We start from the raw sequence: 21,366 nt of genomic DNA, 5'->3' as shown, positions 1-21,366 counted from the left end.
GAGTAATTGTGAAGGCCTGAATATGTCAAACTTCTGGTACCAAGACTCATTGCTTACAAAAAATAGATCTTTTGGTGCAAAAAATATGCTTTTAGAATTGTGGAAAGAAAATTATTCTTAAGGTAGCTGATACTGGGGATATGTTCTGTAATTATGAGTGGGCTCTGCTAATCTTTTATCTGCAGTTGACGCATTTTGCTACAGCTGTTGTAGTAAAATGCTGTTTAAATGCTGTTTCAACTAACTTATTTGCCCCCCTCTTTTTAAGGATGAATTCAAGATATGGTTTTGTGCAAAGGTTCGCGTTATGCCTTCTTTGGGAGCCAATCCTTTACAGAATCCTAACCCTATAGTACACAAGGTTTCAAATGGCCATGCTGTTCATTTCTGTGAATCTTCTGCAGAAGAGAATAAAAACGATTCGAAAAAATATTTGCCTGTAAGTACACCTGCAATACTGTGCTTGCTAATTATCAAGTATCTCAAGTACTGCTGAGAGTAAACACAATACAGCACACGTGAGCTTCTACTTTTGTCTAGAAGGCTGACTCATTCTTTGGTGGAACACAAATCTTCTCAATAACCTTTTACTGGAAACTGTGGAATGCTTGAAAGATTATGTTGAAAGAAAAGTATTTGTTTTTCAGTGAAGCTTTTCTACATTCACTTACTGTCACTGCCCAGAATAAAGTCAGTCAGAAGAGAGGTGTTAAGTGGTGCCAGTTTAATATCTGTCTCTGTTGCCTTTGCAGATTCGTTATTTCACGCATCACAGTGTGAAGTATTTTTGGAATGATTCAGTTCAAAATTTTGATGTAGTACGGTAAGAATACTTTTTGCTTTTGTGTTGTGCTTCAAACGTTTTTTAAAAGGTACAATAGAACATGCTGAAAATTGGTGTCATATTCTGAGGAGCTGTTTTAGGTCACTGAGTCTTTGTTTGAACCAAAGTGAGCGCAGGGAGATTTTAAGTCGGTGCGAGTTTGGAAGAAAGGTGTTTGTTTGATCTGCCTTGATCAAGCATGATTCCTGCAGGGTGACAGGCTGCATGCCTCTGCAGACTTTTTGCCTGTTCTTGGAGTGCTATTTGAAAATCAGAGCACCTGTTTATAGATAGTAGTTGTACTTCTATAAACTCTCAAACAGTTTGCTTCTGATGGAATAAATTACATTTTTTTGTGTTGCTGCTGAGCTGAACCCAAAGGGAGTATCTAGTGAGAAGGGGAATTCACCAAATATGTTGTTGCTCATCTTGGTGTAGGTCTGCTGCTACATTTTAGTCTAGTTGAGCTGAATTTGATCCCTTTTTTGCTACTCTTTAGTAACATAAACAGATCTGTTGCATTGATAAAAAATGCCTTCTGGTGGGCAGTGCTAGCTTGGGGTGCGTAGTAGTTTCTTTTATCCAGCAGCACTGTTGCATGATATTAGGGTTAAAAAAGAAAATTCTTCTTTCTGATGCTACTGATAAGTTCTTCTCATAGTGCCACAAGTTAAATGAGCACAGGCTTCTCCATTTTTGGCAACTGCCCATTGAAATAATTCATTCAAATCAGAAACAACCTCTTTTAAACTTAAATCAATGTTTACTGCGTTGAACCGTCATGTGGAAAAGGTCAAGCACTACATATAGAAAAAATTCATGACCGGTGACTGAAGGAAAGAAAAACAGCCAAAATTTCTCTAAGAAAAAACATACTCTGCCAGTGTTTTATGTTTCAAAAAAGTGTGTGCAAATGAAATGGAAAGTTATCAGCAATTAAAACAGTTTAAAGAAATGATCATAACGCAAGCAGTTACAAAACTGAGCAATCCTCCTCTGGGAGGGTGAAAATGTCTCAGTTCATGTGTAAATAGTTAAAAGCTTTGTATGCATTTTTTATGTTAAGCTTCCCATGAATTACAGTGGTGCAGGTAGTGACACTTGTCATTTAGCATTACAAAGTCCTGTTTTCATGCCTATAGTGTTCCTAAATTAAACTGTTCAAAGGGAACATTTCCCACAGATGAGATTGAGAAACTGTACTTGTATGTTAAGAACAGGTATTGGAAAAAAAATCATATGACTCCATGTGTTTAGAAAAAAATGTTGTTCCTTAGCATTAAAGCACTGACTTGAAACTTGGCATTTGTTGGCTGTTTGACTGTGCCTTTTGATGTTCTTGTGATAACTCAGTCAATTTATAAGCCCCGGAAAAAATCTCAGATATGCCTGTGAAGTTATGTGAGCATTTATTCAATCACATTCTTGCTGATAAGCCAAACTTTCATTTGTTTGATGTATTAGCCATGACTGAGCCTGACCACTTGTTTAGTCAGGTACAGTAGCTGAGCTGGACATCGTTATTTAGCTATTGAATAATAAAGAGGAGAAAGAGCTGGATCTGAGACACTCTGGATATTGTTAGAGCACTAAATCACTTTTTCACAAGGTCAGATAAAAGTGCCAGTTTCCTACAACTTTTCTCTAAAGTGAATGGTCATTTAGTGAAGTACTGGATACCACATGCAAAATAATAGCTGAGTTTATGAATGATAAATAATCTGAAAAGAAGTCTTAAAAATTTGTTCTTTGCCAAGATACATTTTCTTATTCTGCTCTTCAGTTTATGTGTATAAACCAAAAGTTGGTATTACCTAATAACATGGTAGACAATCAAGTTAATACTTGAGAAGAGACAGTATATGAGACAAAGACCTTTAAAGTAAAATCTGTAAGGCAGGCAACACACTTGTACTTGTGATCTAAGCACAGTCCTGCATCATGGAGAGGATTCACTCTCTGCAACTGCTTATACAAGTACCCAGGGACAGAACAGTTTGATCACATAATGAAAGATGTAGCACAACACAGAAGGGAGCCAAATTAAGATTTCTTGGGCAACTAATTCAGTTATGAGAGCTTGAGTTTCATATCATTGTTTTTATATTACCGTCATATTAAGATCACTGTTTTAAACACAGGAAATGCAAGTGTAATTGTTCTTAAACTAAATCAGACTTGGTCACAAAGCCAAAGAGGATGCAACTCTGACCTTGGATGTCTGTTTTGTTTTAGCTAGTGTCAACTGAGTCTCTGAGTGGGTTGATGAGTGCTTTATGTAATAAACTGTGTGCACACAGAGATTTCTTTTTTTTAATGCCCTGGGAATTCAGTCTGTACCAGTACTGTAAAAAGCAGAAAACATCCTGCTAGAAGTTCTGTCTTTGCATGGACATTGCACACATATGCTTGTTTGGTATGCTTATTTGCATATCAAGCACTTAATTTTTAGGACCCTTCTTAAATACATTGTTACATTCCTTTTCCTGCAGGAAAAGAAAAACTGAATCATTTGGGATAGAATGGGAGGAAAAGCAGTTATTAACAGAGATTTGTATCTTTTTTTAATTTGAAATTTTATTTTTTTCAGTAAAGAATGGTATTTTTAAAATCCTTGAGCTTAGAAAATTTTAGAGAAAACTTGTAAACCTGAGGGCAGGTTAACTCATCATTTTCACCTTTTGTTCTTTTATGAGCAGTTGGTGGAAATGTGGTCCGAGGCTTTAGGATGTTAACGCTTTCCCAGTGTTCTAGAGAATGGAAGTAATTGTTACTACATATGCCCAATAAAGAGTTGTTTGTTTTGTTTTTTTTTTCCACTGGGACAACTCTGAATCCTTTCTGATATGTAACTTACTAGATAGCCAGTATAAAACACTTATGTGGCATAGTGCTGGTTTTGTCATGGCATCTGTGAAAGCCTTTTGGAAGGTAATATTTTCCTGTGCATTCAAAGTGTGTCCATGAGAAAATGCCTGGATACTGGGCATGATACTGTCTGATTTACTGAGTTTGGTAGTTAAAATGATCCCATAAGTGCAAACATAATGATGTTTCAGGTGTGCTTGTTTATCTGCAGATCTTCTAAAGTACAGCATTTGCTTTCAGAGCATGTAGAAAAGTCCTGTGAAGATGAAAATGTAGACTATACTTTTCCTGGTCATGGATAGCATTTTGATAGCAAGATGCTGCAAAATAGCTGTGGTACAGATTAATTTAATAAATTGACTAATAATTATTTCTCAAATACTTCCATTACTGCTTAGAATCAAATGAAGATAATTTGAAGAAATATTGATGCGTATTGATTGCTCACTTTTTAGAGGCCTTTGAGTACTAATAATGCAAGTATTTTACTTCATTTTTTTAGGTGTGTTTTATTGTGTTTTATTTTTGATTGAAATGGGTATGACTATCCTACAGAATAAGACATGCCAACAAAAAAATCTGCTGTTAATGTTTCATTGGTAACTGCAGTTCTGACAAAACCAGCTTAAAACATAGACTTGGTTGTTTTATAATACAGTGCAACTCTTGGCAAAGACCTAACTCTTTTGAATTGCTGAAGACTTACTTTTAAATATCAGGTTTCTTAAATAACTCATTGACTTTTTCCTTTACTTAGAGGTTTAGATGAATCTACATTCTGCTCTGCAATTCACAACGAACACAGCACAGGACTGACAAAGGAAATGCAGGATTACAGGTAATATTACAGTATTGAGGTAAGAATTGTTTTTGTTCCATTACCTGTGCTCAGAGTGCTAACAAAACTAAAAGGCAATAGAGTGAGCAGTGTTTGCAGACAGGCTGCTACACTTCCTTCAAAGAAGGCTGTTAGATGTATTAAATCCTTGTTTTTCTTACCTATAGATTAAGTAAGAACTAGACTCTGATATTACATTGACTTACTTTTCTCAAGCAACACTGACCATGGTGTAGTGGGAATTGGATTGATTAAAGTAATTCAAAATATATTTCTGAAATTTTCTCTAGTGCTTAACATTTTGAAATAGGATGAGGGTACAAAAAGATTAGCTAACATTATGTTTTCAACCACTTTGACAGGTGTACAGTGAAATTTGGCAGTTGATATAAAACAACGTAGTTATTTTTTCCACATAACTCGCCTTTAAGCAGCATAAATGTTACCACAACATACTGTCATTGTTGAAGGGCGTGTGTGGGTTCAGGGGCAAATAGACTAATGCCCAGGGGAAAAGTCCATCAGGAGTTGTTTAGCTGGAAAGGTTCTTGCTTGCCTCAAGTTGCAGATTGTTGACAGCTTGAAGGGAAAGCTGAGCAAAATCACTCTGCTGCTACTTGGTTTCTTCTAGTGGTCTTTGTGAAATAGGGGATAGTGTGCTAGATGGCTAATGAGGATTATTGGATGCCAGGAAGTAGCAAACCTGGCCTAAACTGCAACTAATTTCTGATTATTAGGAAGAGCAGGCTGAAGCTTCCCAGATCTTAGAACTTTGAAGTGTGTCCCATAGCTTACGTGGCTCTGTCTCTGGTTGGTTGGGGCTAAATGCATTTTCCACTTTTTCTTTAAATTATGATTGTCAAGAAATAACTTGGGGGAAAATAATTACTGTTTTAGTATGCTACTTTAGACTAATGGTGTAAATATGCCTGTCAAGTAATGCAGATGGAGTGCACAGGTAGAGAAGAACCTAGTCTAGAAGAAAGGTCTTAAATGTAATTTAATGGCATGTAGTTCAGGGATTTCTTAGTTCTCAATTGTGAACAGCAAGCTGGACTATATGTTGTGATATTTATTGTTAGTATTCTAATTCATTGATACACTACCAAAACTAGAATAGTTCGGGTTCTGTTGCATTCCTGGCTGATTTTTTGGCAAGTGAGACCTTCTTAGAGGTTAAAATGTGGAAGCATCTGCTTGCTCATCATTTCATTTTCTGGCAGTTTGTGTCTTTTGCTACAGTTAAAGCCTTTCCCCTAAGATCATATTTTAAGGGCTTTTTCACATCACTGAGATTTAACCATCTTGATCCCATCAAAGCTTAGTTTCTTGCTCCTCCTTTCATGGTTTGCCTTTCTTCATTCTAAGAATAAAAGTAAGATACAGGACCTTGAAAACTGTATCTAACTGTAGGGTAAGAGATAACACTCGTTTGAACTTAGTTTAATGAGAATCACATACTGGCTTTCAGAATTACATATTTAATAACATTGGACCTGTACACAGTTTACAGGAAAATCTTGTTATGAAAGAACCTAAAATTAAGTTACAGTGTAAATTGAAGTATAAAATAATTATCTTTGTATTGGAACATCTCACTGTGTAAATGTTTTCTGATAAACACCTTTTGAAACAATATGATAAATAAAAGGTGCCACAGATTTAGTAATGTGTTATACTTTCCCATATCAGTGGAATTACTTTTACATCAGTAAGACTCATAATAAAAATCTTACCTTTTTTTTCTATTTTTCTTTTTTAACACAGAAAAGCATTCTATGGAGTAAATGAAATTGCTGTGAAAGTGCCTTCCATTTTTAAGCTTCTGGTTAAGGAGGTAAGATCTTTTCTTTAACAAATTAAAGAAAAAAATGATATCATTGAAAGTTACTGTAAGTGCAATGACTATTGACTATTGGAAGCCTTTCCCCAGAGCCCAGCACTGTAAAGCAAAATTATATGGATGATTTTTTTTGAGCTCTTCATCTCTCCTTTGAGCTAAGGCTCTAAGAGGCCTCCTTAGCTGTAAACTCTTCAGAGTTCACAACCTGATGCCTTAGCAAGGACATTAGAAAACGTGTCAGAATTCTTGGAAAGGATCAGCACCTTATTTATTTTTTTTTTAGTTAATTTAACACATAAAATGACAGTGTTCTCCATGAGGAGCCCAGATATCATATATTACAACATATGTGGTGTTGTTTATACTTCTGTTGGATTGGTTCCATTTTCCTTTTGTGAAGTGGATTTGAATAACTGGCTTGTTATCTATGTGCTGTAATAATGCACGATAGAATTTTGAGCAAAGAAATTCTCCAACCTGAAATAACAGAGTAAGAACTTGAGGTATCAGTGCATTTGTTAATAAGAAATAGAAAATAACATCCTGATAATTTAAGAATTATCACTGAAAGCGCATCAGATGTTTCCGTCATTTTGCTTTGAGGTGTAGGGGAAAATGCATACAGTCTTCAAAATCTGCATTTGTGTATTATTTTAGTGAGAACTGTGCTTTCAAGGGTCAAGGAAGTAGTGGAAAAGTGGGATCAGCTTGGCAGAACAGACAAAAACTATGTATAAAGAACTGAAATGTTTGTCTGCTTCATGGAGGATGATAATTCAGACTTTCTTCTGATGGAGAACCCATGTGACCTTTTGGTGTAACTTTAATGTTCTGTCACTCTTCTAGGTTCTCAACCCTTTTTACATTTTCCAGTTGTTCAGTGTGATATTGTGGATCACTGATGAGTATCACTACTATGCATTAGCAATTGTGATCATGTCTGTAATATCCATTGTTAGCTCTCTCTACACCATTAGAAAGGTAAGTTCAAAGAAAACAGATGTATCTTTTTGGATTTTTACTGATTGCCTTATTTTACTGTGAAATTGCCTACAAATCTTAAAGAATTTTTCTGAGTTATACAGGTAGAATGTTGTTACACGTTTTCCCTTTTTGAGTTGAAAGACTGTTGCTAACTTTCCATAGTGATGAATCAGTAGGTTGGCCTCAGGTAGCAGAAACACTACCCTACTTAAATAAAATCTGGACTCAAGTTTATGTACTAAGTTGTATTGACAGAGGTGATTCTGTCTTGCATTGTTTGCTTCTGTTTGAAAAAGCCCAACTGAACTGAGCACCAGTGTAACATGGGGATGTGTTAAATTGGTCATTCAGTGATGAAAATCAAACTAGTAATCATCCTTAAACTGCAATCTCTGAATTCAGGCCAGAGGGGGAAAAAAAGCCCTCTTACCTTAATTCAAGTTCATACAACTACTGCAGCTTTCTCTTTTTTATGTGGATGACCAAATGTTTTTATAACATTTTGCATGACAGCATATATTTATTTGCTTCCAGAGTGCTGTTTGAAGTAGGAGCCTGTACAGGTTGATGCACTCAAATTTTATTTGCCCATAAGTTTTCTAAATTATGTTCAAGAGAATGTTTTGAGTAACATTTTGTTGTTAAAGAATGTTATTACAGAATCTCATCGCTTCTACTTGTAGAGCTAGAATGTACATTTAGAAAAAGAAGAAGACAAGCTATGCTTTTCAATAACAATCCTTTCTTCCCTTTGCAGCAATATGTTATGTTACATGACATGGTAGCAGCTCACAGCATTGTCAGGGTTTCTGTCTGCAGAGGAAACCAAGGTAAATTTCATAGGTGGTTTGGAAGGTTGAATTTAAGTTGTTCATGAAATGTGAGTGTAAAGCGTGTGTGCATCTGTTCTTTCTTTGACCGGATTGAAATGCTTGAGTTTCTTAGCAAAACTGCATGGGAAAAGGAGAAGTTGCAGAGTGAAATGTAGATAGCATAATCTGTTCAGGATTAGCCTTCTGGATGGTATTTTTAGTGAGCATTGGGTTTGTTCTAGAGTAGGTGCTTGTCCTCTTCCTGTTTCTCGTTCTCTACCATTGCACTTACGTAACGACTTTCATTGTAGTTTCTTTCTTGGCTTAAAGATGTGCATGCATTGGGTCTCCATTACAGTTTATTACCCAGCAAGGGCTGCATGTTGGTTTCTAGACTTTTGCTCATTTGGATACCACAGCAGTTAAAGTTGGTTGGTTTGTGGTGTGTGATATTGCTTTGTAAGACATACATTTGTGTTGGAATCGTGTCTTTTTACTGAAGTGACACTAGTTAATTGTTAATATCTCTTGTACAAGCTTGATTCCTTTCATTTGTTATGATGAACTATAGTCATGTGTTTTATCTGTGATGGAATTGGTCTTATCAAAATCATTTCATGCCGTTATTGAAATGCAGTTTTAATTGTCACCACCTGAATCTTGGCTGTGAGGATCTTTATCAGATTTGTAGATGGTGGCTATTTTCAAGTAAACTTGTTTGTGTTTTAATACTCAGAAATAGAAGAAATCCTTTCCACCGACCTTGTGCCTGGAGATACCATGTTGATTCCATCTAATGGGACAATTATGCCCTGTGATGCAGTACTGCTCAGTGGTACTTGCATTGTAAATGAAAGTATGCTAACAGGTAAAGTAAGCTTGCATGGCTAAATGTATTAGTTTATTATACCTGTGTTTATGCTTTACTTGCAGTATATACTAGCAGAAGTGGATATGTTTATTTTGCTTGAAATGTGTCTGCTCTTGCAATTACACATGCTCCTAAATACTTATATACTTGTGTTCTGCTTATCTGCAACAGCAACCTGGTGCTTTTTGGCAGTCCAAATATGAGTGATGGTTTCTTATTGAAAAGATTTCTTTGTGATAGTTTGCCTTCCTGCCTTTTCACTTGGTGTTCTCAGTGCAGTTTGAATTCTACAGCATTGCTTCTTCAGAAAATTTTTGCCCAAACTTTTTAGCCTCTTCCAAGAGTGATGGTAGTGAATAGAATGTTCTATTGTATTTAAACCCACAAATTATTATCTCAAGTTGTGCCTGCATACGCTGAAACCAGGGACCTGATGTGTTTGAAGAACACATCAGTGAGTAGGATGGACTTTGTGTTATTCCTAGGATAATCTGCCCAAACTGACAGCCTTTAGAAGACTGTAGTTCAGAGATTGTGTTTTATCATGTTCAATTTTTTTGAATATACTTGAGCCTCTTGCTGTTGCTGGCAACTGATAAAAATGGATTGCAGCCCTAGCTTGAGTGCACTTGATCACCAAAGGAACTGAGAGTAATTTTCTTCAGCTTCTAATTTTTCTGAGTAAAGATGGGGTGATGCTTTTCAGCAAGATAAGGAAGCTTGTCCTGTTTCTTTCAATGAACTGTATTTTACACCTATGTGATTTGAAGTAAGAGGCACAAAAGCTGTATTGGTGAATAAGGAATAGAGTAAAATAAATAGCATTTGGGTAAGAAATCTGGTGAGCTGAGGCTAAGAGGTGAGAGACTACCTAATAACATGCTGGAAGGAAGATTGCTCCCATAATCTGCCTGTGTGGTGGTGAAGTGAGATTATATTGTGTTACTTGTAGTTGTGAAAGATAAAATGTCCTTCTTTGATCTTGCTTAGAGACTCTTCTTCCATTTAAGGTGAAAGTGTTCCTGTCACAAAGATTAATCTGCCGAATCCTTCAGAATATCCAAAAGCAATGGGAGATGAACTCTACAGTCCTGAAGTGCACAAACGGCACACTCTGTTCTGTGGAACCAATGTCATTCAAACCCGGTTCTACACTGGAGAGTTGGTCAAGGCTCTGGTAGTGAGAACAGGTATTGATTGCTAAGTTTGTCACTTGTTAATGTACTACTCCCTTTTGTAGGTGTATGTCAACTGGCTGATACTGCTAAGCTTGGATAAAGGAGTATGCCCCAACTAATTTGATAAATGTCCTAAAACAGTGATGGAACTAGATGGTCTGGAGAGTATCAGTGACAAGCAAGAAAGGGAATCAGTCTTCAGCATCAATTTAAAATGTATTTGAATGCATTTTCAGGCCCTTTAGATGTCTTCTATGGTGTGTTGGTTGAACTACACGGGTCTCTTGGAAAAGGTTTGACATACCATCAGATTGGGGGGGTAGTGGGGAACAGATGATTTTAGTGGAGTCTTTGACAATGCCAAATGTTTTCCTTTACCCGCAGTTTTGTCAAAGCACATGGCATTTACTTAGAAAAATTAGTTTCATCTCTCTATCTACAGAAATGCTTATTCACACTAATATGTAAAGGATTTGGGGTTAAATAATACAGATGTTTTATGAAAAACAATTGCACAGGCTAACATAGTTGTGGGATTCTGCTTTACAAAGATAATCTTAAGAAAATTAGCACAAAAAGAATGAACACAAGCTATAATACAAGATAGAATAGAATTGGATAGAAGAAATTGGACTATGTTGATTAGACTGCTACTTAAAGCACTTGTAGCTTCTTGTTCCTAAGATATTTGATAGTAAGAACGAAAGTAACCCTCGCATAGTGACATACAAGTAAAGATTCTTTTATCTGAGGGAGGGTGATGCCTCAAATTGAAGATAATAGAAAATGTAGTCCTTAAAAGAATTCTGGGAGAGCAGAACTCCATCTGCTTGTGTGCAAAGGCACGTAGTCCTAATCTTGTCATAAACCAGGATATATGATGGATCTGCTGGGACTGTACTCACAGTACTCTTCAAGTTAAGCCTTTAACATGACATGTTTGATGTTACAGCTGAAATACACATAAAATACTGATGAGCTAAATGTATTCATTTTTTTCGTTCTGAAACTCAGTTCATGAATATGTTAGTATGTATGTCATTGTGGCTTAAATTGTAAATAATTTAAAATTGGTTATTTTGTTTTAGAGAACATAATTGTTCACTGTATGTCCAGTGTGTTCTCAAGGACACCACATTTTTCTTTTCTTTTATTGTTTTACCCTGATGTGTTGTAGCCTATGTGGCTACAGAACCTTCTGCAAAACCATTAAAAAAATCAAAAGTAGTTCTTATTTTTTCGTTGACTACTATTAAATTACAAAGCATTCATGACTAAGTACATACAGACATGCTGAACTTCTCTGAACAGGCCCATGGTTTGTGTTCTGCAGTAGCAAATTCAAAGTCTGGAGGCTTTGTGCCTTGTCCCTCTTGTGGTGAGCTCATCCACTTTTAGACTGATGCAGTAGATGCTTTGTTCTGGTAGAATCCTGTATGCCACATATCACGGTGGAGGGCTCAGCCTTTGCTGTGGTGCCTTGCAGACTGGGTAGCTGTCAAAGAGCTGTCACTAATGCCAGAAGACCTGACATTGATGTTGAGGTTGTAGTAATAGACTTTGAAGTCTAAGCAGATAGAAAATGTTTCGGGCATACAAAATTGGGCACTGGCGTTGGCTTCTTCACAGGTTGAGGCAAAGGTTCAAGGAGGATCTTGGAGTATCTATTGGTTGTTTGACTGTAAGACCCTTAGAAGGGTAGTCACCTAGTTTAGGTGTCAAAATGTGGTCAAGAGATGGATTTCTCCAAAAGATGACTCTCTGCACTGCAGTTTTTTTCTGAATCTTTCATTCTGGCTGTCAAGGAAATTACAGCGACTTTCTATTTATGTATGTAATGTTGGACTCCAAGAATAACTTTATTTTCTTTTTGCAAGAACTGGCTTAATTAGACAATAAATATACCCACTAGCTCTGCACTGTGAGGGACAAAATGCAGTACAACAAACTGCCATGCCAAACTTTACTGGGTTTACTGCTGCTGCAGAAGAAGGGTTTGTTTGCATCAGCTCATGTCCTTGCCATAGGAGAAAAGCACTTAGTATGATGTGCACGTACATTTTTGAAGCACCTTAATTACAGTATTGCAAAACATCTGTTACCGGATATTGAGAAACAGTCATAATGAAATTAGTAGCTTAAGGGTTTTATTGAGGTTTTTAGTATATTTGAATAGCTTTGCTGTTGTTTGTACTTTTAATAACTAACTGCTTTTTATTTCTAGGCTTTAGTACTGCTAAAGGACAGCTTGTTCGTTCCATACTATATCCAAAGCCAACTGATTTTAAGCTCTACAGAGATGCCTATTTGTTTCTTCTGTCTCTGGTGGTGGTGGCAGGCATTGGATTTCTTTACACAGTTGTCAATAGCATCTTAAATGAGGTATGTTTTAATTTCTGGTCCAGAACTGCCTTTTTTTAGAAAAGGGTTGACTATGACTTCCAACACACTTCAGATGCTGAGAAACAATTTGATTTAAGTGAAAATTTCTTTGCTTTATTTTGTATCAATAGAATGAGAAAAACAGGGTTACTGAGAACAAAATGCGTCACAGAAGCAGAATTTGTATATATTTACAGAGAAACTTGAGTTTACCTCAATTTCTGTTGACCCAGTTACTAGATTTTTATCTTTGTTATACGTAAGATTGCCATCTGACTGATATCTAGTTGGAAGAAATAGGATACAGCACATCTAAAGCATGCTGCGGGCAAAAAAATCCTTATCAAGAAATTGATAACCGATAACCTGATAACTGTAAGTTTTTTGGTTTGTTGGGTTTTTGTTCCCCTCTCAAAGTTCGTCATTATTCAGTTACTATTTTAAAGTCATATATTTTCAGGGGGAAAAGTGGAAATGTGAAGTTATGGGTTGTGGATTATTTAGGACTGGATTAGTGTGGTTGCTGATGGTGGGTGAAGATTGTGCAAAATGTCTGGGCAGTCCAGAACATGCTGTACTGGGCTTTGCTCTTGGTAACACTTCCGTGGGATAGTGAATCTTTTAAGCAGTGAGATCTTGTTCATTAACTCTGACCTTTGTTGCAGGTTCCAGCTCATACCATCATCATCGAGTCTCTTGACATTATCACTATCACGGTGCCTCCAGCACTCCCTGCTGCCATGACTGCTGGCATCGTTTATGCACAAAGAAGGCTGAAGAAAATTGGCATCTTCTGCATCAGCCCACAAAGGATAAATATTTGTGGCCAGCTGAATCTTGTGTGTTTTGATAAGGTTAGGTAAACTTTGGAACTTCGCCATGTCTTACAAATGGGAATTTGTATAGACAAAAAAGGAAAATTACTTTTCGTATAAGTTAGATAATTTTTTATCTCTTAGCTTCCAGGTATTCAGTGTTTGCCATCTAGTAACTCTCTTAATTTATTCTTCTCTAAAAAGTTGTTATAATAGAGATGCTTTCTTATCTCAAGACTCCCAAGTCCCAGCTTACTACTGGCACCCCAGAAATGTGGGAGTTGAGGTTTATTAAGAGCTTTATTTAGTACACAAGCTTCTGAAAAATTGAAGCGTGAAGTCAGGCTTGTTTCTCGTTTTCATTCATTTCAATGAAAAGCCAAGACAGCATACTTTGTTATTATTCCTTAACAAAAACATGAGTGAAAGACAGTAATGTCTCTAGCCAGAATTCTTTGCTTCTGGTTATTTCCTAAATAAAATTTATTTTCCTCCTTAGATTTTATCTCAAGTAATAAGTACCCACACTAAATTTATTATTTCCCTTGTAAATACACTCCAATTGCTGTTTTAGCTATGTAAGAAAGTACTACTAAGGGTCAGTACCTATTTTCCATTGTTCCCAGTCTCTGAATATTGAGATGTTGAGCTATCATCTTTGGATTTTAAGGATCTGTTTCACTGTCCTGTCTCCAGCAAGGGGCATGATTGCCTTGAACGTTTTTTTGAAGTTATTTAGTGGATTTGGAAGTTAGTTACCAGCAAAAAAAGCAAGAGAGATACGCTATCTTTTGTCCTGAAGGCTTGATTTGTAAGTGAATTTGAAAGAAAATATGTTGTTCAGATGTAATTTGGCTAAATAGCTGTTAATTTTTGCTTTACCTGAGGATAATTTCTTACCATGCCCCTTGGTCTATTTTGCAGACTGGCACACTCACTGAGGATGGCTTGGATCTTTGGGGAATTCAGCGGGTGGAAAATGCTCGGTAAGGGTGAGCTCAGAGCTGATAGCAAATGTGATACTCAGTTGTGCTGTAACGGCTTCAGCGGAATAGAATAGAATAGAAAATTAAGTGTGATCTGATGTATGCTTGTGTTTCTGTAATGAGCTGTAGGAATGCCACTGAAACTATGGCTTAGGTGTAATTCAACTTGTAACTCCCTTAGGAAGCTGAGGAGGAATTTTCTTTGTTAAAGTCTGAGACTCCATTAGGTTCATAAAGCAAAACTGTTGCAGTTAAACTGTTGCATGATTCCTTAATCCTGTCCTCCTAAGTGATGACTTTTGGTCTGCTAAAATGAATGAGCTTAGCTAATTGAGTTAACGACAAAATGATAAGAGGCCTTTTTAGGAGGGATCAGACTAGATAGTGAATGAGTATTTGAAGTGGAGTGTTTGAAGGAGGAAGTAGTTGTGATGTTTTCTGAAGATTCCAGCCCAGAGTCTTAATTTGTTTTCTGTGATGTGTGAAAACATGAGTGAAGGGACTTACGCAGTCAATTTTCTTCTGTTAATCTAAACAAACCTTTTGAATTGGCTCATAATAAATAATTATAGTGCTAAGTATATTATTACTTCATTGTTTCAGTTTCCTTTTGCCGGAAGAGAGGGCTTGCAGTGAGAGCTTGCAGAAGTCCGAGTTTGTTGCTTGCATGGCAACTTGTCATTCCCTTACAAAAATTGAAGGGGTACTTTCTGGGGATCCACTTGATTTGAAGATGTTTGAAGCAATAGGATGGGTAAGTGCCATTTTTTTTCCTGAAAATCGCATTATGAGAAAGTCAAAGTTAATGAATGTATAAATTAGTTGATTTTTTTTAAATACAGATTTTAGAAGAAGCAACTGAAGAGGAAACAGCCCTTCATAATCGAATCATGCCAACAGTGGTTCGACCTTCAAAACAACTTTCCCCAGAATCCAAACAAGCAACAGATCAAGAAATGGTATAAAAATTCAAAACAATTGATTTGAGTTAAAGTTAAGCAAATACATTTTGCTATATGTCGTAGTTCTGGCTGATAAAATTGAAATGGGATCAGAACTGATAGATAGAAGAAACATGTTTAAACTGTTGTTGAAGGTAATGGTTCAGTATAGGCCAGTTTCAAGGTGAGCAAACTGAGTGTCAGCATTACTGGCTTACAAATTGGTTATAAAGTACAGTAATGCTTTTTGAGCTTATCCCTTTTAATATTAGTATTGTTACCAAATTCTTACTGTGCTAATGAAGTGCCTTAGGTTTGCTCACCTTGCAGTTTCAGTTAAAACGATGGTTTGTTAATGTCACTGCGTGGCATGGAATTCTTACCACTGTTGTACCTTAGAGATCTGTTAAGTTCTGAGTTAAAACCAAGATGTACTTGGCAGATATAAAAGTTTGTTCTACCCATATTTTTAGTGTTTTTTAATACTTCAGGAAGGGAAATACAAGCATATGACTGACTGTATATCCAGATTATCACAGAGCAGGGTAGTGGGAGGGTATAACAAGTCAGTTCATCTGTATGAGTTGTATTGTATAGTAGATAGAAGTGTCTTTCTTTTGTTCAGAACTCAGTGTACATGCACAGCAGTAATTACTGTGCAGTAGTTGACACATGAATGTTCTTGAAACTTATTACATGAAATTTTGGGGATATACTCAATAACTGTGGCCTCATTCTGAAACACTGTAGTATTGTAGTCATTTACATAGGCTAAACAGACACAGGTTGGACTGTGAGAGGTCTTGCAAATTCTAGTCAAGAAATCAAGCCCTAAAGTTCTACTATGTCTCACTTAAAGAGTACTGAACAGATGCAGTATATTTATATTCAGTTTTTATGACATCCATTGAAAATACAGTGGGACAATATCAAGAATGCTGTGCAGGTTCATTTACTGATTTATGTTGAAATAGTTTGTAGCTGAAGAAATACTTTAAAATGAATATTTACAGTGAATGTGTTTTTTCTTTTTTTCAGGAATTGTTTGAGCTTTCGGTAAGTGTGCTTTTTCAATTAAGCACCTGCCTATTTTTGTTAGAATGTATGTGGATGTAACTCTTTTCCTTCCTTCCTGTGTGACACAGACTGGTTATGAGATTGGAATCGTGCGCCAATTCCCGTTTTCCTCAGTTTTGCAGCGTATGTGTGTAATAGCAAGAGTTCTAGGGGAGAAGAGGATGGATGCTTACATGAAAGGTGCCCCAGAAGTGATTGCCAGCTTGTGTAAGCAGGAAACAGGTAAAGGAACAAACTATTTTTATTTCTTGTGTAGCTCAGCTGTAATATGAATATTTTAATAACTCTAAACTTGACCTTTTTAAAGTTCCTGTTGACTTTGAGCATGTCCTGGAAGAATACACTAAGCAAGGCTTCCGAGTTATTGCTCTTGCTCACAGAAAATTGGAGTCTAAGCTTACATGGCACAAAGTCCAGACTATTAATAGGTAAGAATGACTTCACTTTTTTAATAAGTAACAGGCTTTAAAAGCTGCATGCTTTGGATTAATATGTAATGTGTATTTTTGTTTAAATCAATTACTACTCTTCTTTAGCTTTCTTCTGTCTTGACATATATAGTTCTGTGCATCCTTTAGTCGTGCCCTGGACAATACACAGAAATTTAGGATAAAGAAGTCTTTTCTGCAGTGAAGTGAATTCAGAGGCACATCTTTAAAGCTGGAAACAAACTGTAATGTTATTTTTTATGGTGTTTTATTTACACTATTGTGGCAGAAAATCTTGTCTGATTTCTTTGTTTCTTGCACAGACTTATATCATCTGTGTCTATTAAAGATAAGGACATGTAGTGGAAACCCTCCTGTACATGTTTGATACAGTTTCTTCATCTCCTAAAGTCAGCATGTCTATTTTGTCATTGCGGGGCTTGTCAGAAAGGTCTGGAAGGTAGAAAGGTTTCTTCCTTCAAAGAGTAGTATTTCTTGTTGATTGTTTTTCAGCTGGTCTTAGTTTTGTGGACAGTGCTGTCTTTCCCACAGTGTTTGAAAGTGTAGCATAGCTATGAAAATGCCAGCTCTGACTGTGCTCTTTTGTATCAGCATTGTGTACAAGATGAAGAGTTTGTAAAGCACGTGCACACAAAGCAGAGAAAGGTGTTTTCCAATTTCAGGTGTGAAAATCTACAGTAGCAGTGGAATACCCAAGACCTGTAAATACACTGACTTTTTCATGTAAACAAGGTTAATTAGTTTCTTTACTTAATTAGCTAGTGTCTATTAATCTTACTAGCTTTGATAGCATAATTTGGTAGCTTTTATGTTAAGGCTCAGCTAATTCAGAAAATAGAGATGTGAACTCTAAACATATCTTAAAATTTGGCTATCAATGCAGTTAGCTTCAGAGGATGTTTTCTAGCAATAGCCTTTTCGAGACTGTAATTTCCTTTAAAAAGAGTTCTCGTGGAAGAAACTAAAAATTGTGCTTGAGACGAAACAACATTTTCTCATGCTGGTTTTCAACTAAAACAAGGGGAATAAGTATAAATGATTGTGATGATACATCTCAGGTCACTTTTTATAAAGCAAATTATTAACTTCATGGTTAAAAATACACATTTCCCTTTTCCTTGATAAACAGAATATCAGACTTTTAAAGCTACATCTAAGAATTGTAACTCTTCTAATGTTTTCTTCCTTGTCTCCTTTTCATCAGAGATGCTATTGAAAGCAACATGGATTTTTTGGGGTTAATTATAATGCAAAACAAGTTAAAGCAAGAAACCCCTGCTGTACTTGAAGATTTGCATAAAGCCAACATTCGCACTGTCATGGTTACAGGTTAGCACATAAACATTCGTACTCAGAAGATAAAAAACCATCCCTTTTTGGTCTTTTAATTATAGTGTATGAAGTCAAATAGTGTCAGTAGGCTGGGATTACACTGTTTGTAGCAAGGGGGAAGTTTAGAAACTTGTTCAAGTTGCTTTGGTAAGTCAGAGATCAGAAACCAGAAGAGGCTTTAGTTCTACAGAGGCCAAAAACCAGAAGAGGCTTTAGTTCTACAGAGGTCAAAAACCAGAAGAGGCTTTAGTTCTGCTTCATAGCTTCCTCTCCCTAGGTCCGTGCACAAGTTACTTTATACTGAATTGAAGGATGAAAACCTTTAGAGGTCTTTCAAATCAGACTAAGGGAAAGTCCTGGTCTAATTTTATGACTGATCCTCCTTTAAGCAGGGGGTTAAATTAGATGTCCTGACAGTCCTTGCTATTTTGATTTATATTATGAAAAGTCACTTTGTATTGGATTTTTTGGGGGAGAATGAGTTATGTCCCCGTAGGTGTGCAAGGTGTCTGTGCTCAGTGTTCCACACAATACATATGTTTGCTTTTTAAATCACAGATATTGCAGCTTTGGAATGTTTTGCTAGGCTAGCAATACAACTCTGTGTTTGCATGTTCTGTGACTGTTTAAAAAGCAGTATTTTAAATGGCCACATGTTTTCTGCCTGATTTTTCCCGTATACTAAGATTTGATTAATAAGAGATCTTTATGGCTCATAGCAGCACATGAAGTTTATAGAGGAGAGGTTTCCTGGACTAGGCTTTGAATGTTGTCTGTAGGCTTGGTTTGTCCTGAGGTTGTCCCCTGGTACATTAGGCAGTCCTGCTCCTATTTCTAAACTGGCTTTGTTAGCTTTTCTCTTATGTGGAATATCAGTGTATGATATTGATTATTTTCTAACTGAAACCCTCTTAAATGCAATTGTTTAACAGGGGATAACATGTTAACTGCTATCTCTGTGGCCAGAGACTGTGGAATGATTCTACCTCAGGATAAGGTCATTATTGCTGAAGCACTACCTCCAAAGGATGGGCAGGCTGCCAGGATCAACTGGCATTATGCAGATACCCTCGCAAAATGCACTAGTTCATCACCAGCCATAAACTCAGAGGTAACGTGACCATTATTATGCCCTTAGAGTGTAAGCAGTTAGTTTTACTGTTGAGTTGCTTTTTATGTTATTCCGTTAAATAGTAAGTCTGCTGTTAAGATCAAATCAGAATAGATGTACTAGTTAACTTTCAGATCTTCAAATACCAAAGATTAGTAAAGCAGCAGGGGGAGTAGTTTTTCAACTGTGATATGACATTGGACATTTTAGGTGTGCAGAAGACAGGTTTTTTTCCCAACATTTCAATCTGTTAAGACTGCTCTAGCTGCTTGTAGTTGAAACATTAAACCACATTTTCTTATTGCTAAGTAAATGTTTTCATTGTATGAGGTTTTCTTTCAAGTAACATTCATAGAAACCTCCTCTTGTGTGGGATCTCTAGGAATACTCCTGAGTATTAGTTTGAAATGACCAGGTATCTGTGTAAATACATTACAGCTGGAGTATTAAACTACTTTTGATAGGATATTCCAGTTAAATTGGTCCATGAAAGCCTTGAGGATCTCCAGATGACAAAATACCATTTTGCAATGAATGGGAAGTCATTTGCAGTGATTTTGGAGCATTTTCAGGACCTGGTACCCAAGGTGAGCATTTTACTTGAGTGTGGGCATTTTTGATGGTGGGCAGACTTTGCCCTGTGAGATTAAGAAATCTTCTGTCTTCCAGCTTGTGTTACACGGCACTGTGTTTGCCCGCATGGCGCCTGATCAGAAAACTCAGTTGGTGGAAGCTTTACAAAATGTAGAGTAAGTATTTGCTTAAGCATAGGAAGTGGGAGGGTTGACAGTGTTTGGTGTGATAGGAGACAAAAGTTGTGCATGCTGCTAGCTGTTCTGCCAGAAGAAAAAGGTTGGGCTAATAGAAAATAGAACTAAGAGAACTTCCTTGTGTTGGTAAATCAGCCTGTTAGCTGAGCAGGAATGAGAGTAGTACCATCTGCTGGCTAGTTGGGAAAGTTTCACACTGTTCATTAAGTTTTAAATGACGAATATGTGCATAAACTGACTAACATTTTGTAAATGCAATTGCTTGGTTTAATAAACAAACCCATTAAATGTCTTCTGTGTATTACAGAAGTATTATCGGGATGGCTTCCGTTCACATTGGTCAGTATATGACTGTGTTGGTGTTGGGCCTTGCAGTTCTGAAGTGCCTTTGCCTAGAGCAAAGATGCTTTAGACCACCTCGGGGTGATAGAGGGCTAATTAAGCCATTATTGGTTTGACTGGCCTGCCATAGTCGTGTTACTTTTCTGTCTACTTCCTTATGTTTATAATGGCAACAGTAGTTGTTTTCAGCATTAATGATTGCCCATTGTTATGCAAATCTTGAATAACTCACAATAATATAGAAATATTTAATGAAATAAGCTAAAGGTACCATGGTTTGGGAATGCTGATGTCTGTTTGGTTTTTACAGTTACTATGTGGGCATGTGTGGAGATGGAGCAAATGACTGTGGCGTAAGTATATTTTCATTTTCCATACAATTCAGTTAAACTGTACAGCTGAAAGCAAGTTTTATAATGGTCTCTATTTCAATGTTAACTGGCAGGCGCTGAAGAGGGCACATGGTGGTATATCTCTGTCTGAACTTGAGGCTTCTGTGGCATCACCATTCACTTCCAGGACACCCAGTATTTCCTGCGTGCCAAAGCTGATCAGGTAATGCCACTTACTGTGAACTTAAATGCGTCTGTGTAACTCATTTTGCATGCCCTAGATTAGTATATGTTTGATGCTGTAGGAGGCTAGTTTGAATTAAAGAACAAGCCACACATTTTTAGTGGTTCTGTTTCTTTACTGAAAGTACTCTGAGCAAAGGCTTGCCATAGCGTGATTTAATATTTTGTTATAAACTCCTTTGTCCATGTAAAGTTAATATTTCAGAGCATGAGTGAGCTTCTACACATCAGTCTTTAATTTTATGTCTTAGTGACTACACTAGTTTCCATAAAGGCTGTGTGTAATTGCAGCAGTAAAATTCTTCAGATAATTGCTCAGCACTATACAAAGTACAATACTGATTTTCTAAATAGAGTTTGACCAATTTT

At 36.6% G+C, this 21,366-nt stretch overlaps 1 protein-coding gene across 3 annotated transcripts in view; it reads left to right on the top strand.

The window, feature by feature from the left end:
- ATP13A3 (ATPase 13A3) overlaps nucleotides 1-21,366 on the top strand; it is a 42,976-nt gene that overhangs the window by 7,220 nt on the left and 14,390 nt on the right. For all 3 annotated transcript variants that reach the window (XM_027686005.1, XM_027686006.1, XM_027686004.1), the window contains exons 4-25: nucleotides 269-439; nucleotides 753-823; nucleotides 4,449-4,529; nucleotides 6,297-6,366; nucleotides 7,219-7,353; nucleotides 8,114-8,186; nucleotides 8,905-9,036; nucleotides 10,050-10,229; nucleotides 12,442-12,599; nucleotides 13,265-13,453; nucleotides 14,339-14,400; nucleotides 15,004-15,154; nucleotides 15,243-15,359; nucleotides 16,380-16,397; nucleotides 16,487-16,640; nucleotides 16,726-16,846; nucleotides 18,072-18,196; nucleotides 19,132-19,310; nucleotides 19,775-19,897; nucleotides 19,980-20,059; nucleotides 20,733-20,775; nucleotides 20,868-20,977. In XM_027686005.1, coding sequence (XP_027541806.1) covers nucleotides 269-439; nucleotides 753-823; nucleotides 4,449-4,529; nucleotides 6,297-6,366; nucleotides 7,219-7,353; nucleotides 8,114-8,186; nucleotides 8,905-9,036; nucleotides 10,050-10,229; nucleotides 12,442-12,599; nucleotides 13,265-13,453; nucleotides 14,339-14,400; nucleotides 15,004-15,154; nucleotides 15,243-15,359; nucleotides 16,380-16,397; nucleotides 16,487-16,640; nucleotides 16,726-16,846; nucleotides 18,072-18,196; nucleotides 19,132-19,310; nucleotides 19,775-19,897; nucleotides 19,980-20,059; nucleotides 20,733-20,775; nucleotides 20,868-20,977 — 2,543 coding nt within the window. The remainder of the gene's footprint in view (nucleotides 1-268; nucleotides 440-752; nucleotides 824-4,448; nucleotides 4,530-6,296; nucleotides 6,367-7,218; nucleotides 7,354-8,113; nucleotides 8,187-8,904; nucleotides 9,037-10,049; nucleotides 10,230-12,441; nucleotides 12,600-13,264; nucleotides 13,454-14,338; nucleotides 14,401-15,003; nucleotides 15,155-15,242; nucleotides 15,360-16,379; nucleotides 16,398-16,486; nucleotides 16,641-16,725; nucleotides 16,847-18,071; nucleotides 18,197-19,131; nucleotides 19,311-19,774; nucleotides 19,898-19,979; nucleotides 20,060-20,732; nucleotides 20,776-20,867; nucleotides 20,978-21,366) is intronic.

This window comes from Neopelma chrysocephalum, unplaced genomic scaffold (genome assembly GCF_003984885.1).
Source record: "Neopelma chrysocephalum unplaced genomic scaffold, ASM398488v2 Primary Assembly neopelma1_70, whole genome shotgun sequence".
Lineage (NCBI taxonomy): Eukaryota > Metazoa > Chordata > Aves > Passeriformes > Pipridae > Neopelma > Neopelma chrysocephalum.
The sequence above is the reverse complement of the archived record's forward strand: the minus strand, read 5'-3'. Positions and strand labels throughout refer to the sequence as shown.